The following is a 14,431-nucleotide window of genomic DNA, read 5'->3' on the forward strand; positions in this document are numbered from 1 at the left end:
TCAAAGACCAGGGTAAAATTGTGTGTCTTCCGCATAAAAAAAGAATCATCATTTGTGAAGATCAATAATACCACCACTTACTTTGTCTAGAGTACTGTGAACATCCAAAAGCAAATTGTTTTGTGAAGCACAGGTAAATGTTTGCATGCTGGTGTTGGAAAGAAAATAGCTCTATGGAAGATGCTTCACAGAACATGGTTTCCTAGAACATAGGAGCATGGGACTGATACCGCCATGGTTGCTGGTTTGATCCCCTTATGGGACCACTACATATTTGTGCATTCTAGGGGGTTGGACTAGATCTGGGGTAGGCAGCCTAAGGCCCGGGGGCCGGGTGTGGCCCAATCACCTTCTAAATCTGGCCCGCGGACGGTCCGGGAATCAGCGTGTTTTTATATGAGTAGAATGTGTGCTTTTCTGTAAAATGCATCTCTGGGTTATTTGTGGGGCATAGGAATTCGTCCATTATTTTTTTCAAAATATAGTCCGGCCCACCACAAGGTCTGAGGGACAGTGGGCTCGCCCTCTGCTGAAAAATGTTGCTGACCCCTGGACTAGATGACCCACGGGGTCCCTTCCGACTCTACAATTCTATGAAAAACAAAATCACTGTACTCACCTTGTTGGTCTGAGTCTGCATTTCGTGACACAAGAGCGCTGATTGCTGGGAACGTAATGCTTGACATGGATGCTACGGCTCCAGCTGCCCACATCATCCTGAGAGCAAGACACAAAGCAAAGCCATTATGTCACTTGTAACGAAGGAGCTATGCAGAAGCAAAAACTAGCTCTCCAGCTATTGGGGTACCTTGTTGGAAGCGTTAGAATTGTAGTCAGACTACATGGTACAGTTGCCATGAGGGTTTGCAACATTCCAGGGGAAGTTTATTATCCCACTAGCTGTGTTTTTTTAGCAGCACTGAAATGGATCAGGACCATCAGTTAGCATGTTTCCCCACACCAGTAGCGGCTGCTAGCAGAGTCCATAGTACTCAGAAGGTGGTGCTCATTTTGCACAATAACTGTGGCTAAGTACCGTATTTTTCCGTGTATAAGACTACGGGTTTTTTTACCAAAAAATTAGGTTTGAAATTCGGGTTCGTCTTAGACACAGGTAGTGATGAGCGGGTGTTTTCTTAATTTGGAGTCCCCCAAAATAGGGAGCGTCTTATACATGGGGGAGTCTTCTACACGGAAAAATACGGTAAATAATTGCTACAGCCAGTGAGTATAACATACTCTACAGGAATGCCAATGCCTGTATAAAGAATCTTATCATCTACAAGCAAGAGCCTTCGGGTAAAAATACAGCATAGCAAAGCAAAACTGGACAGTAGTTGTACATTATCTGAAGTTAAAAAGCAGACATGAATCAGACCAGTATGAAACACTCACAAAGAAGTGTGGCAACAAAGTGAACTTGCAAGTTAGGTGGAAATCAATATAATGGCTAAAGGAACGGAAATATTTATCCATTAGTCTTAACACAATGCTTTTCAGTGTGTGGCTTGGGACCCCACTCATTGCAGCCAGACTAAAAGAGGGCCACAAGAGCTTTGTCCTGATTAAGTATTTGGGCAATTTGATGATATTGTAACCATGTGGTGCAGTATTGGGTCACCTCTTCGTATGGTCTTAATTTTAATTGGCCCTGCTCCTCCTTTAGGAAATGCTGGTATGTCGCCAATCTTCCTGTTGTGTTTTTCTTTTTGACCGATATCACTTCCAATGGTCAAACCCACCATGGGGTTTTCGGTTCTAACAACCTTCTATGTCTCACCCAGACCTTATATAATGAATATCTAATTACATGACTCAGAAATTCTTTATGCACTGCCACTTTATTGTAAATTAGATAGGCATGCCAGCCGTATCTGTTGTTCCATCCCTCCAAGTCTAGAATGTCATTATTATCTAATGTAATCCAGTCTCTGATCCAACTAAAGCTAAAGAGCTCTACCACCATACAAATATAGGGGTTTATTATCCAATGAAGTAGATTCATTAGTATCGCTCCCTGCATATCCACTAAATCTGTTCTGGGTTTTCCTCCAACCCTCCAGAGCAGATCTGGAGAGCGAGTGGAAGGAATCTAGGGAGAGGGCAGGAAAGGAAGGGGAAGTTCCACTGCACAGCCAGAAGTTATTGAGCTAATGGAATTACTTTACGGGATACTGCCCTATGAAAAGATTTAAGAAGTAGGTCGGCGAATGCACACGGGGACTAAGGATTTTCAGATATGAAAAGGCTGAGGAATACTGGTCTAGAAAGTTCAGATCAGCACTCGGGGAAAAACCCGATTTTTTATTAATTTTTTTTATTAATTTGTACATTGCCATTACTGATCCCACTGCCAGCCCAAACAGGGACCCAAGGTGACTTGCAGCAATTTGAAAGATAAAAGCACACCCAAGAGTAAAAGAATTAGAAAGAGCACTGAAGCAAGCAGGCAGAGAGATGGCTATTCTGCAATTACTGCACTTACCAAGGTTGGGAACCAAATCCATACCAAGCCAGCTGGAACATCTGAAAGCCAAGGCCAAGGAGCACAGTATTTTTGTTTCCTATAGACCTCATTAGGATACTGAGAAAAACAGTCTATAAAAAAAGATAATAATGTAGGGAAAAGCTTTACAATTGGATAGTTCTCTGTATATTTATAATAAAAAAACATTTAATTACCAATACAGTGGTACCTTGGGTTAAGTACTTAATTCGTTCCGGACGTCCGTTCTTAACCTGAAACTGTTCTTAACCTGAAGCACCACTTTAGCTAATGGGGCCTCCTGCTCCGCCGCGCCGCCGGAGCACGATTTCTGTTCTCATCCTGAAGCAAAGTTCTTAACCCGAGGTACTATTTCTGGGTTAGCGGAGTCTGTAACCTGAAGCGTATGTAACCTGGAGCATATGTAACCCGAGGTACCACTGTACATACATTTTTTAAACAAGATACTGTTAGAAGCACAAAGCTTCAAATTAATCACTTACAGTGCAGCCGTATGAGTATCTACTCAAAAGAAGTAAGGGCTTTAATTCTACCCAGTGAAACCACAGCCAAGGCAAAATTTGAACTGGGGATTTCCTACTCAAAAATGCACATTCTGAACTGTCACCGTAGCTCAGGGGTGCCCTGCAGGCCATTTGTGACTTGCCAGGGGCCAGCAAACTTTTTCTGCAAGGGGCCGGTCCACTGTCCCTCAGACCTTGTGGGGGGGGGCATTTGGGGGGGGGGAATGAATGAATTCCTATGCCCCACAAATAACCCAGAGATGCATTTTAAATAAAAGGACACATTCTACTCATGTAAAAACACGCTGATTCCCGGACCGTCCGCAGGCCGATTTAGAAGGCGACTGGGCCGGATCCGGACCCTGGGCCTTAAGTTTGCCTACCCATGAGCTAAGGGATCCAATCTGGGCTGTGGATCCATTTTCCCCAAAACATGCCCACCATTCACTCATCAACTGACATGACTGGCGACATAAGCTGATTGGCAGGAAAACAGGGTTAAATCCAGCACTGGCTGCATATCCTGCTCTCAGTAAAGGATAGATAGTAAGATTCTCTCATTAGCAGATGAGTAGGGGTTAAAACCTGCAGAGTTCTTTGCAACAGACCACAGGGGTTGTCTGAAAGCATCCACAAACAGGAGGTGATGGGGTGGAGGGATGGCTGGAAAAACACTTTGCCTTTAAAATCACTTGCTTGTTGCGACTGTTGGGACTTCAAAGCACATCACCTGACATCATAATAATATCAAGGGATGGACAGGTGGCTGGCCCGGAACTCCTATCAAATTTGGCCCAATGGGAAGATCTGGGACCCACTGGCAGCAAAATGTTCCCCACCCCTTCCCTAGCGCTTCCTCCAATAGTTAATTGGAAAAATGATTTCATCAGTATTCATGTGCATCCTTCCTTTCTGGCACTCCCAACCACTGCAATTTCATCCCCCATCCCATTTTTATGACCGCATTCTCTTCAGTTCTGGACTGCTAATCCCTAACTATGCAGGGGATCTAGGGGAGGGCAGGCTCTTAAGGCAGCCTCACATCAAACAGATGTCAAATTGTGTGTGCAGCTCTCGGCCCTAAATGAGTCTTACTACCCAAGGCAGACAAGGCAGACATTTGGTAGAGCATTTATACTATACAATACAAGCAACTCATATGAAAAGGAGAGGGAGAGGACTTCTGAGTAGCAGAACTCCAGCTTAAAAATGTTCTCCAGGAAACCAGTCAGATACCTTTCCCGCACCAGGCCAAATACCATTTTATTATCCCAGGATTGTTAGCACTTTTAAACTTTTTAATAAGGACCCTAAGTGTATCAATGTTGTTCAGACCTGGAGTAAAAAAATGTTTTCCCTGTCTGCATCAAACTTTAAACAAGCACACCATTCTATTGTAGCTAGAAGTTCTTGCATGTTGAAAAGGTGCTGGAAATGTAACAACCTTAACAGAAACCAGGCAGGGACCCCTTTATGCATAAAGATCCCTCTTTTCTTTTCTTTCTTTTTTTAAAGGAATATAGCATTAGGCAGCAAACCATACATCTCATCTAGGTTCATTGTATATTACATATTAAAAAGTTACAGGCTTGGTTGAATGTTCAAGAACTGTACAGGTGAAACTCGAAAAAATAGAATATCGTGGAAAAGTTCATTAATTTCAGTAATTCAACTTAAAGGGTGAAACTAATATATGAGATAGACTCGTGACATGCAAAGCGAGATATATCAAGCCTTTATTTGTTATAATTGTGAGATGGTGTACAGCTGATGAAAACCCCAAATTAACAATCTCAGAAAATTAGAAAATGTTTCATGAAAATGTTTTGTTCCTCCCAAAGAATGTCAAGACTGTTTTTAATCATCTGTGGTCTGCAAGGAGGCCACAAGAATTCAGTCACAATTTGCGCACCTCTATCTCAGCCTGTAAGTGTACATTATGTACACTTAATGTGCAAATCACTTATCACCCCGATCGTTAATATTTGCCTTTTATTATGAACTGTCACCTAAGACATAGTATTGTAAATGCTTACCTGCGCAACGATAGATAGAATTCCTATCACAGCTATGAATGCTGCAATGCTGGCATACTCAAATTTTATCACCTGCAGATAACACAAAAACAATGCGTGTAAAGTTCAAAGAAACAGTAAGTGAAGAACAATTACCTTTATAGGCAGCTTACAAAACTAAAGCAACCCAGTACAGTAGATTTTCATACAGTAAGGACAAATTTGGAAGACTGGAAGGTAAAGTGATTTCAGAGGTGGAAATAAGAGTTGGGGTGGGGAAAAGGAAGACGGCAGTCAAGACTAGGTACAAAATATTGTATCAACATCCAGTCAAATATAGGTCATGACATTAAGGTCATATTTAGTACAGTGGTGCCCCACAAGACGAATGCCTTGCAAGACGGAAAACCCGCTAGACAAAGGGTTTTCCGTTTTTGAGCTGCTTCGCAAGACGATTTTCTCTATGGGCTTGCTTTGCAAGACGAAAACGTCTTGCGAGTGTTCCAATTTTTTTTCGCTATCCCCCCCCCTTTTTCTAAGCCGCTAAGCCGCTAATAGCCTTTTAGCCACTAATCCACTAAGCCTTTAATAGCAGCTAAACCGCTAATAGCGCTAATCCGCTAATAGGGTTGCTTCACAAGACGAAAAAACCACTAGATGAAGAGACTCGCGGAACGGATTAATTTCGTCTTGCGAGGCACCAATGTATAAGACTATAAATTGAACTCTCTTACAGGAAATAAAAAGAACCACCAACCTATGTATTATGGTTCCATATTTAAGTCATGCATTTTCCTTCGTACTCATTGAACTACACTTGGGGGGGGGGTGTTTGCATTATCAAGAATGCCCAGGTGTATACAAGATCACAGCCTTACAGCAAACATGCAGGAAAACAAACTGCCATGGGCCAATTCTAATTTGACAAAAGCCAATCTAACTTTTCCATTGGTGTACTTTTTATTTTCTACCCAGTTACATGAGCCAATCCCCTGTATCCTGAACAAGCTACTGGATATGTCTATCAGCAGTTGCTGCTTAGGTCTACTTTTTAAGCCGCAATCAAACATTATGTCTACATATGCAACCTAAGATGCTGTGTGTATCTCCCATCCTCTTGGTGTGCCTTTACATTTTCTGGTCCTTAATTTTATTATACTAATAAAGTATGCCCCCACGGATCTGCTAGTTTGGAGCAAACACATCAACATGAAGTTAAGTGCATTGTTGTCATATATGCAATTCTCTGCATTTGGATTATTATTCATGCATATTAAGCTTTTTCTTCTATCTAAAAGAGGAGCAGAGAGGGTTTTTATTTAATTTTATGCAAACAACTTACCGTATTTTTCGTCCCATAGGACGCTCCGTCCCATAGGACGCACCTAGTTTTTTTTGGGGGGGGGAAATAAAGGAAAAAATTTTTTCCTTTATTTCCCCCCCAAAAGCAGGTCGGGGAAACCGAACCAGGTCGAGGAACAGCGGGATGGCGGTGCTGCGCCTCCCGGCTGTCCCCCGAGCTTGTGGGGCTGGCCGATGTCTGCCCGGCAAGAGGGGCGCTCTGCTTCAGGGCTATCCGCAGCCTAGACAGCCCTGCGGGACCTCCCACAGGGCTGCCTAGGCTGCAGATGTCTTCCTGAAGCCTGGAGGGCGAGAGGGGTCGGTGCGCACCGACCCCTCTCGCTCTCCAAGCTTCAGCAAAAGACTGCATTCGCCCCATAGGACGCACCCAGATTTCCCCTTCATTTTTGGAGGGGAAAAAGTGCGTCCTATAGGGCGAAAAATGCGGTATATGCTGCTTAATTAAAATCTTCTCTCAAGGAAGATTTGAGTGTTCTGCTCATTTGCTTCGCCTACCAGGAACAGAAAGCCTTGGGCCTTTATTTTTGCCTAACAATAATATTGGAAATTATTCCAAGCTTGTTTTGTTTTACAAATACAGAAACATGCCAATTCAGAGCAGAAACTGGGTGTTTTCAAATAGTTAAGAAAAAACCCAAAAAGGGTTTGGATCCTAACTCTTTGCTCTGTCAACGGGAGAGCCATGCTCATGGAAGGGATCCTTTCATAAGAAAAACAAAATGCTGGGATCCATCCCATATAAGTTTCAGAACAAAACCCATATAATATGGTATATGTCAATAATGCCTATGACCACATCCCGAAAACCCCTTGAAACTTTCTTTTGAGTAGAAGTTCCCAATATTGAATCAGAAATTACCTTTGAACTTCTTGACCTACTTTTAAAAAGGGGTGAGTGGGGATCTACTGCGATAATACAATTATTAGTCATGCAATCTGGATTTTTGGCACTGTGCTATTTAAACAGCTTTGCATTTTTACCAATGACTGGCATTTTGAATAAACTCTAGATTACACTGTTTAATTTCATTAACTGCTGTAACTGTATGGCACAACTGATTTATAGTTTTACAAATTTGCTTTCATTGTATTTTTAGCGATTTTACTACTGTGTAAACTTCTTTGCTATTTTCTTCAGAAAAAAGTGTTATATATTTTTAATAAATGCAGCAGCTACGTACTATGTACATGTTTGATACTTTCAAGGCTTCATTTGTTCCCTGCATGTATTCTTAATTTATCTATCAAGAACAACTTGTACAATATTCAAAAAAATACCTTAAATTACTTACTTGTCTCAAATATAGGAAAAAGCTAGAATATTGGCCAGCCTCAGGCAGGTAAGAAAGAAAGACAGTGATGCAAGTCAGCAAAATTGTAGTATCTTTTCCAACTCTTCTCAAAGACTGTCAAAAAAAGTAAAGCAAGTCAAAATGAAACATCTGAAAAGGATTATTACATTCTGAGCAGGTGATATTTTTCGCTAATGAGTGTATTTGTCAGAATATATTACATCTGCGGTTTGCTTTAAAAAAAAACCTTTCTCCTGTTTTTGAGTTTCCATGATAATTTCCTAATGCTGAATTTAGATGGACCTCTGTTCAAATTCATAAAAGTAATGTTGACTAAACAAATGAATAGCTTGATTGTTCCAAAAGCCTGATTCTATTCTGCTCAGTAACAAAGGCTCCTAAGTCAGTGAAGTTCGGCTATAGCAACCACTGATAATGTTGTTTCCTATTCACTTCTTCCTATATATCAGGCATGTCCAATGGGTAGGTCGTGATCTACTGGTAGATTACTGGACACCTGCGGTAGATCACTGGCTCCTCCCAAAGAAGCTGAACTGTGGCTCCCCTTAAAAAAGCTCAAAATTTTACCTCCTCCCTGAAAAAACTCAACAACTTTGACCTGAACCCCCAAAAAGGGGGTAGATCACTGACAGTTTTAAACTCTGTGAGTAGATCGCAGTCTCTTGAGAGTTGGCCACCCCTGCTATATACATAAAAATGCAATGCTGTTGACATGCTGCAGTTCAGGTGGCTGCCAATAGGAAGCCACACCAACTCCAGCATGGTGACAGAGCAGAAAGCAGGGGGGCAAACAAGCAAAATTGTAGGGGAGGCAGGTAGACAGTCTAACTGAGCTGTTTAACAGAGGGGAAAGTGCTTCAGAGAGCAGTTTGCCAACCCATTCTCAGAAGTGCCTCCTCCTTTTGCTGAACACAGCTGCAAGGTTTAACAAAGGGAAGGAGGTGCTTCAGATAATGGTTTGGCAAACCGAACTCTGAAGCGCTTCCCACCCCCCACCCCTTAAAAGCTCATAGGGCAAGCTGTGCAGGGAGGGTAAAGGAAGGGCGGTTTGGCAGGGTGACAGCCCCTAGTCTCCCCGTAAAATAGCATTGGAGCTGCTAGAATGATTCTTAAAATTTGTGGTACTCAGGTTGGGTGCATTATACCTTCAGGGTACAAGGGTCTGAGATCTCAGGTATATTACCTGGTGAGTACCTTCTCTTCAGAAGGGGCATTGGCTTGTCTAGTTCCCACATTCCTACAGTTGCATTCTTTAGGAATAGAACAAGCCTGTACCAGTAAGTACAAGGTTCCATCAGAGTTTTATCATCATTTAGATTGTACCACCATGATTAACTGGTCTACCATTATAATTAGGAAAGTGCGGCAAGTCAGAGTTGTTCCTAGACATGGGTGAGGGTTCAAAGAGCTACCATAGGCATATATAATGAAATTCTGATTTAGTAAATGAATGAAAAACTTTGCTGAAGATGCATGCGGCCATGAAGCATCTTATAGGAGTTGGACAGGACTTTTGGAGATCCATGTAGTTCAACCCCTGGAATGAAGGGTTATGCAATGTAAGATACAGCTTCCACCAGCCTCAAATACCCCTAGCAAGAGCGATCCCACCGCTTCCTGAGGCAGTCTGAACAGATCTTACCATTAGGAAGTGTCTCCTAATGTTTAGCGGCAACTTCCTTCTCTGCAATTTCTACCGCTTGGGGCTAGTCTTGGCGCCTGGTGCAACAGAGAAAAGGTCTACTATATCTTCTCCTGATGAGGCCTAACTAGAACATAATGAAGCAGAACTATTACTTCCTATAATCAGGACATTATGGTTCTGCTTCTGGAGACAGCATTAGATTTAGCACCAATATCACACTGCTGACTAATAAAAGAGAATGAAAAAACCAATAACTTACTGCAAATGGGTCTGCTTGTTCCCATGATATATGGGAAGGTGGCCTCATTTTTTCAGGTAGAGATTCTGGTACAGCGAGTAGAATAAAACATATATCTACAACAGCCACCACCGTAGCAATTAATACAACCAAGTTATCGCCATATAAAGTAGACAGGTGTGCTCCAATGGCAGGACTAGTTACCAAACTGGCTGCGAATGTTGCAGATACCTAAAAAGAAGATATTGGATTTTACTGCTTAGTTATGACCTCATGAGCAACTTAACATTCCTCACCAACTGAAACCTGAACTATCTCAAATGGACTATCTCCCAAATCCCGATTCCTGCAACAGAGTACCAGAAGAGTGGTATTCAATGAAGCAGTTTTGTTGTCACAAAGGTTTCTGTATGCTCAATGAAACATTGCCCACTCTGCTCCAGCATGGCCTCCCAAATCTTCTCCAGAGGGCTGGAGGAACGCCCAGAAGAGATTTATGGGGAAGGAGAGGGGGGGATGTTCCGTTGTGCAGCCGAAGTCTTTGTGCTAAGAGAACTACATTTTGTGTACTGCCCACAGCCTTTTCTGCCACCATGCATTTTGACAGAAATATCTACCTACTAAGGTGAGCTGCTGAAATTATGACGTTAACAATAGCTATACTGAAGACTCTTGAGCAGTGCTCCCCAAACTTGGCTCACCATCTGTTTTTTTGGACTACAATTCCCATCATTCCTGACCACTGGTCCTCCAAGCTAGGGATGATGGGAGTTGTAGTCCCAAAACAGCTGGAGATCCAAGTTTGGGAAACCCTGATCTTGAGGATAGGCATGAAGCTTTGTCAGGCTTGATGCTCTACAGAAGCATTAAGAAGCACCATCACAACGTCTACATTTCAGGTGCCGAGGACCATACCAAACATTTCTTTCCATGGGATACATGAGTGCAGCACAACTAAACTGAGCTGGAAAACCAACATTTTTTTTGGGGGGGGGGTGTACATATCTCTTAGATTCCACTTTGCCTTTATGACCTATTGGCAATTGGAGGAAGACAGAAAATTGTATCCCAGAAGCCTAAAGGCATTAAAACTTTTCAATTATTCTACTTACACATTTGGGGCGCGATTTTCAAGCTGCTTTATAACTATGCTCATTTTTATTTTAAACTGTTTGGGGGTAGTTGCAAATAGTGTTTTCCACTCTAACCTTTGGCTTTCTCTGAATAGTTAGGGGATTAAAGTAGAAAGGCAGGGGACCAGTTTTAAAAATACATAATAAATCTAGCAGCCCTAAGCAACTAGACTGCAACATCTCAGAGCATTTATAGAACAATTTATCCCCCTTCTGTCTCTTGGTAGTATCACTATTTCTTATTCGCAAGTGTGTTTAAGATTGTTAAGCCACTGACAAATGCTTGTATTTTATTCTTTATACCGTGCTCAGTAGAGTTTTATGCCCTTAATAATAATGATGGTAATAACTTAGGTGTCAAATCTGATCCATCTTTTTCAGATTCAACCCTCTACCCAAGAGTTGGCACTTTTCATTCTTTTATATTTTTGAAATTCTCACTATGGCTTCATCGTTCCTAAATTGGATTATTGCAATGCTCATCTTTATGGCCCTTTCAGCTGTTTTAAGGTATCTTCTATTCATAATTCTGCCACCTGCCTCATTTGCTCTGCACACAGCTTCAATCACATCTTCCACTTTTCTGTTTTATATTGGATTAGTCTTTCATTTCACATTTACTATGAACTTCTTGCCTTTAAATGTCTCTACTCTTGTACTCAGCTCTATATTTTTTCCCTAGTTTCTTTCCCCCACTCCCTTTATGCCTTTAACTTAAATTTTGTCAGGACTAGAATTTATCCATCTTCCTCAACACCATCCCTTTCGCCCAGCTATATGATGCTGCTATGAACTGTTATTTCCTACAGTGGTTTATCTGAACACAGCTATGCAGGGATGTAAACAGCATTTTCTGGGCTCAATACGCTACATGCAATTTGGACACCCTTCACCATACCTAGTCAGCACTTGGACTGAAGATAACTCGGAACCCAATTTTATTGCATATTGAGTTTCAGGATAATCATATACATAATAAATTAGTTTAAAATCTCTGCATGTTTTCACACAAAAAAATCATTATACAGATCAGCCCTCCCATACCTGGTATGCTCCAAATGTTTTAGACAACTCATATGAGCCCCAGTCAGCACAGCCAATGCTCAGAAATGGTGGGAGTTTAAGAATATGACCTTGAAATCCTACAAGTCTACCGATATGTTACATTAGCACCACTGAGTTCAATAGGATTTAATCCCACCTAGATAAGCGTGCACAGACTTGCAATCTAATCAAACCATTTCTATTTTATCTAATTTTTATACTAAAGAGGCTACACAATATTGCACTAGTTTCAAAAGGAGGACTTAAATAAGCAAGGCTAGGATTAAATTATTTTTATCTTGCGATTCATCCTTGTACTTTATTCTTCCCACCCCACTTTCCTCCCATCCTTCCTTCCATTATCTAACCCACTTCCCTTCCTCTCCCGTTCCCCTCCCCTCCCCTCCCCTCCCCACACACTGACACACACCCTCTCTGTCTGATCCACGGGCAGCAGTGTTCGGATCCAAAACAAGCAAGTATACACAATTGCACAGTGCAGCAAATGTGCTTTCACTATGTTCGTGAAACCCCTCCTGCCTTGTATCTATCTTCTGTATGCACACACTGTCTTGTTCATCCCCTGCTATGCAGCTGACTGGTAGACCATGCCTAACTCCAGGTCTTCCACATCAATATCTGCCACTTGGTGGCCACGTTTTAAATCTAGAGGGAAGCTGGCAATGAGATCAAATTGCATTTGAACTACAACTATTTCTATTACATTGAACTGTTGAGACAGTAGCTTTTTAACACTAGTGGAGGTTGGGGGGGGGGGGGAAGAGGCGAACATTTAGCCCAAGGCTTCCCAAACTTGGGTCTCCAGCTTTTGTTGGACTACAACTCCCATAATCCCTCACTAGCAGGACCAGGTGTCAGGGATTATGGGAATCGTAGTCCAAAAACAGCAGGAGACCCAAGCTTGGGAAACCCTGGTTTAGCCAGTGTGCTAAAACACAGAGACTCTGATAGTTAACGACTGGGAGGAAGCTGGCACCCGAGGCTAAAAGAATGGCTTGGTAAACTGAGAAACGTCAGACAACAACCCTGAGAATGTACCTTAACAGTACACATCCTTATTTTAAAAGAAATCTGGAACTATTTTTATGCCACAAAACATGTCTGCTCAACAACAGTGAATCTGTCAGTCAAATCTTACAAGAATATTCTAAACTTATTAATTTATTTACTATTTGTATTTGAAACCATCACTAAATGGTTCCAGGGTGGGTTTCAAACACATCACAATTAGGCTCAGTGTATAATTAAAATCATATAATAAAACCACAAAACCCATCAATATAAGAAACTGCAAGGTCTAAAAGTCACACACAAAATTGTCTAACAGATGCCTTCCTCCTTCATCACCACTTCAGCTTAACACTTCAAAAATGTTTTTAGCAAGGTGCAAGATATGTAAGCACTCTATTTTTCAGGGGTTGCCATGGTACTTCTGTACTAATGAAGCAGCAGAGGAAATGACTTCATAGAAGACCGCATCCAAAGAGCATTACAGTATCTTGGCAATTCAGGGTTGTATCTAACACAATCACAAGGGGACTTCCTCTCTGTCTCCTTACAACCCCACCCCAATTTGTTCTAGGGGTTGAACCAGCACACCAGAGAGAGGATGCACATGATGAGAAGACATCCTGTTGCTCAGGTGGAAGTCCTTGCACTTTTAGGATGGCTTCATTGGATGCAACAAAGATTGTCCACTATAAAACTGCCATCCCATAGTAACTCACCTATCTCTATTCATTACATACTGCAAGGGGGAAGCTGGGCAGTGGTAATACCTGTGTTGCTGCTACGAAAAACTATGGAAATTCACCTACTATTCCTTTTTTTATTATTCAGAGACACACACATTCTAAAAATCACGCTTTCACTCAGTGAGTGTAAAACAGAATACAAGCACAAGGGCTGAATTAGAAGGAATAGCCCAGTTTTAACCCTTGGCAGCCCCTGCAAGTATAGCATACCAGGGAAGGAAACACCAAGGCACCTGCTGGGCTGAGACTGGAGATTCTCAGTAGAGGGAATTGTGACTTAAGTCAACTGGCATTAATAGTCCACTGTTGGTTCAGATTTTTTTTTTAATGTTCAGATACGTCTTTATCATTACTCAAAGCCATTCCTGCATTGTGGGGGGTTGGGCAAGAGATATTCGGGATCCCTTCCAAGTCTACAATTCTGGGATTCTATGAATCTGGGATTAGATGCTTATTAGGGGTCAGTTGCTGCCTATCCCAGGTAGGCAGGAAAATAAGAAGCCTCCCTTTGTTAGTGAAAACCTACACTGACAACCTTATTGGAGGCACAACCTAAGGAAGAGTTGACTGCCCATACGGCCTTTACATCCAGGAAGAAACCAGAATACTGAAAGGTACTGTCAAAGAAATGTTACCTAGCATATGTCAGATTAACAAGCTGTCTTAATGTCATCCTCCCTTCCTAAGCTGCCATGCTGAGCAACAGACTCGGCAATTAGTAATAAACTAAACTCCTGCTATGCCTTACCAAGAGAATCAGAGCTCAAACAATCCATTAAGTAACCTGGTCCAGCTACGTCTTTTGATACAGGATACCTACAATTAACACAGATGACTGCTCAACCTTCTACCTGTGCAGGATACGGTTTCTCGGCTGAGTGTCTAGGAATAAAGAAA

At 41.9% G+C, this 14,431-nt stretch overlaps 1 protein-coding gene across 3 annotated transcripts in view; it reads right to left on the reverse strand.

Moving 5' to 3' along the window:
* MFSD14B (major facilitator superfamily domain containing 14B) overlaps window positions 1–14,431 on the reverse strand; it is a 41,935-nt gene that overhangs the window by 10,610 nt on the left and 16,894 nt on the right. For all 3 annotated transcript variants that reach the window (XM_083464955.1, XM_083464957.1, XM_083464956.1), the window contains 5 exons: window positions 9,604–9,813; window positions 7,679–7,792; window positions 5,046–5,117; window positions 2,486–2,598; window positions 620–717 (listed from right to left, as the gene is read on the reverse strand). In XM_083464955.1, the coding sequence (XP_083321081.1) occupies window positions 620–717; window positions 2,486–2,598; window positions 5,046–5,117; window positions 7,679–7,792; window positions 9,604–9,813 (607 nt within the window). The remainder of the gene's footprint in view (window positions 1–619; window positions 718–2,485; window positions 2,599–5,045; window positions 5,118–7,678; window positions 7,793–9,603; window positions 9,814–14,431) is intronic.

The sequence above is a fragment of the Podarcis liolepis genome, assembly GCF_965112155.1.
Source record: "Podarcis liolepis genome assembly, chromosome: 11".
In the NCBI taxonomy this organism is placed as follows: domain Eukaryota; kingdom Metazoa; phylum Chordata; class Lepidosauria; order Squamata; family Lacertidae; genus Podarcis; species Podarcis liolepis.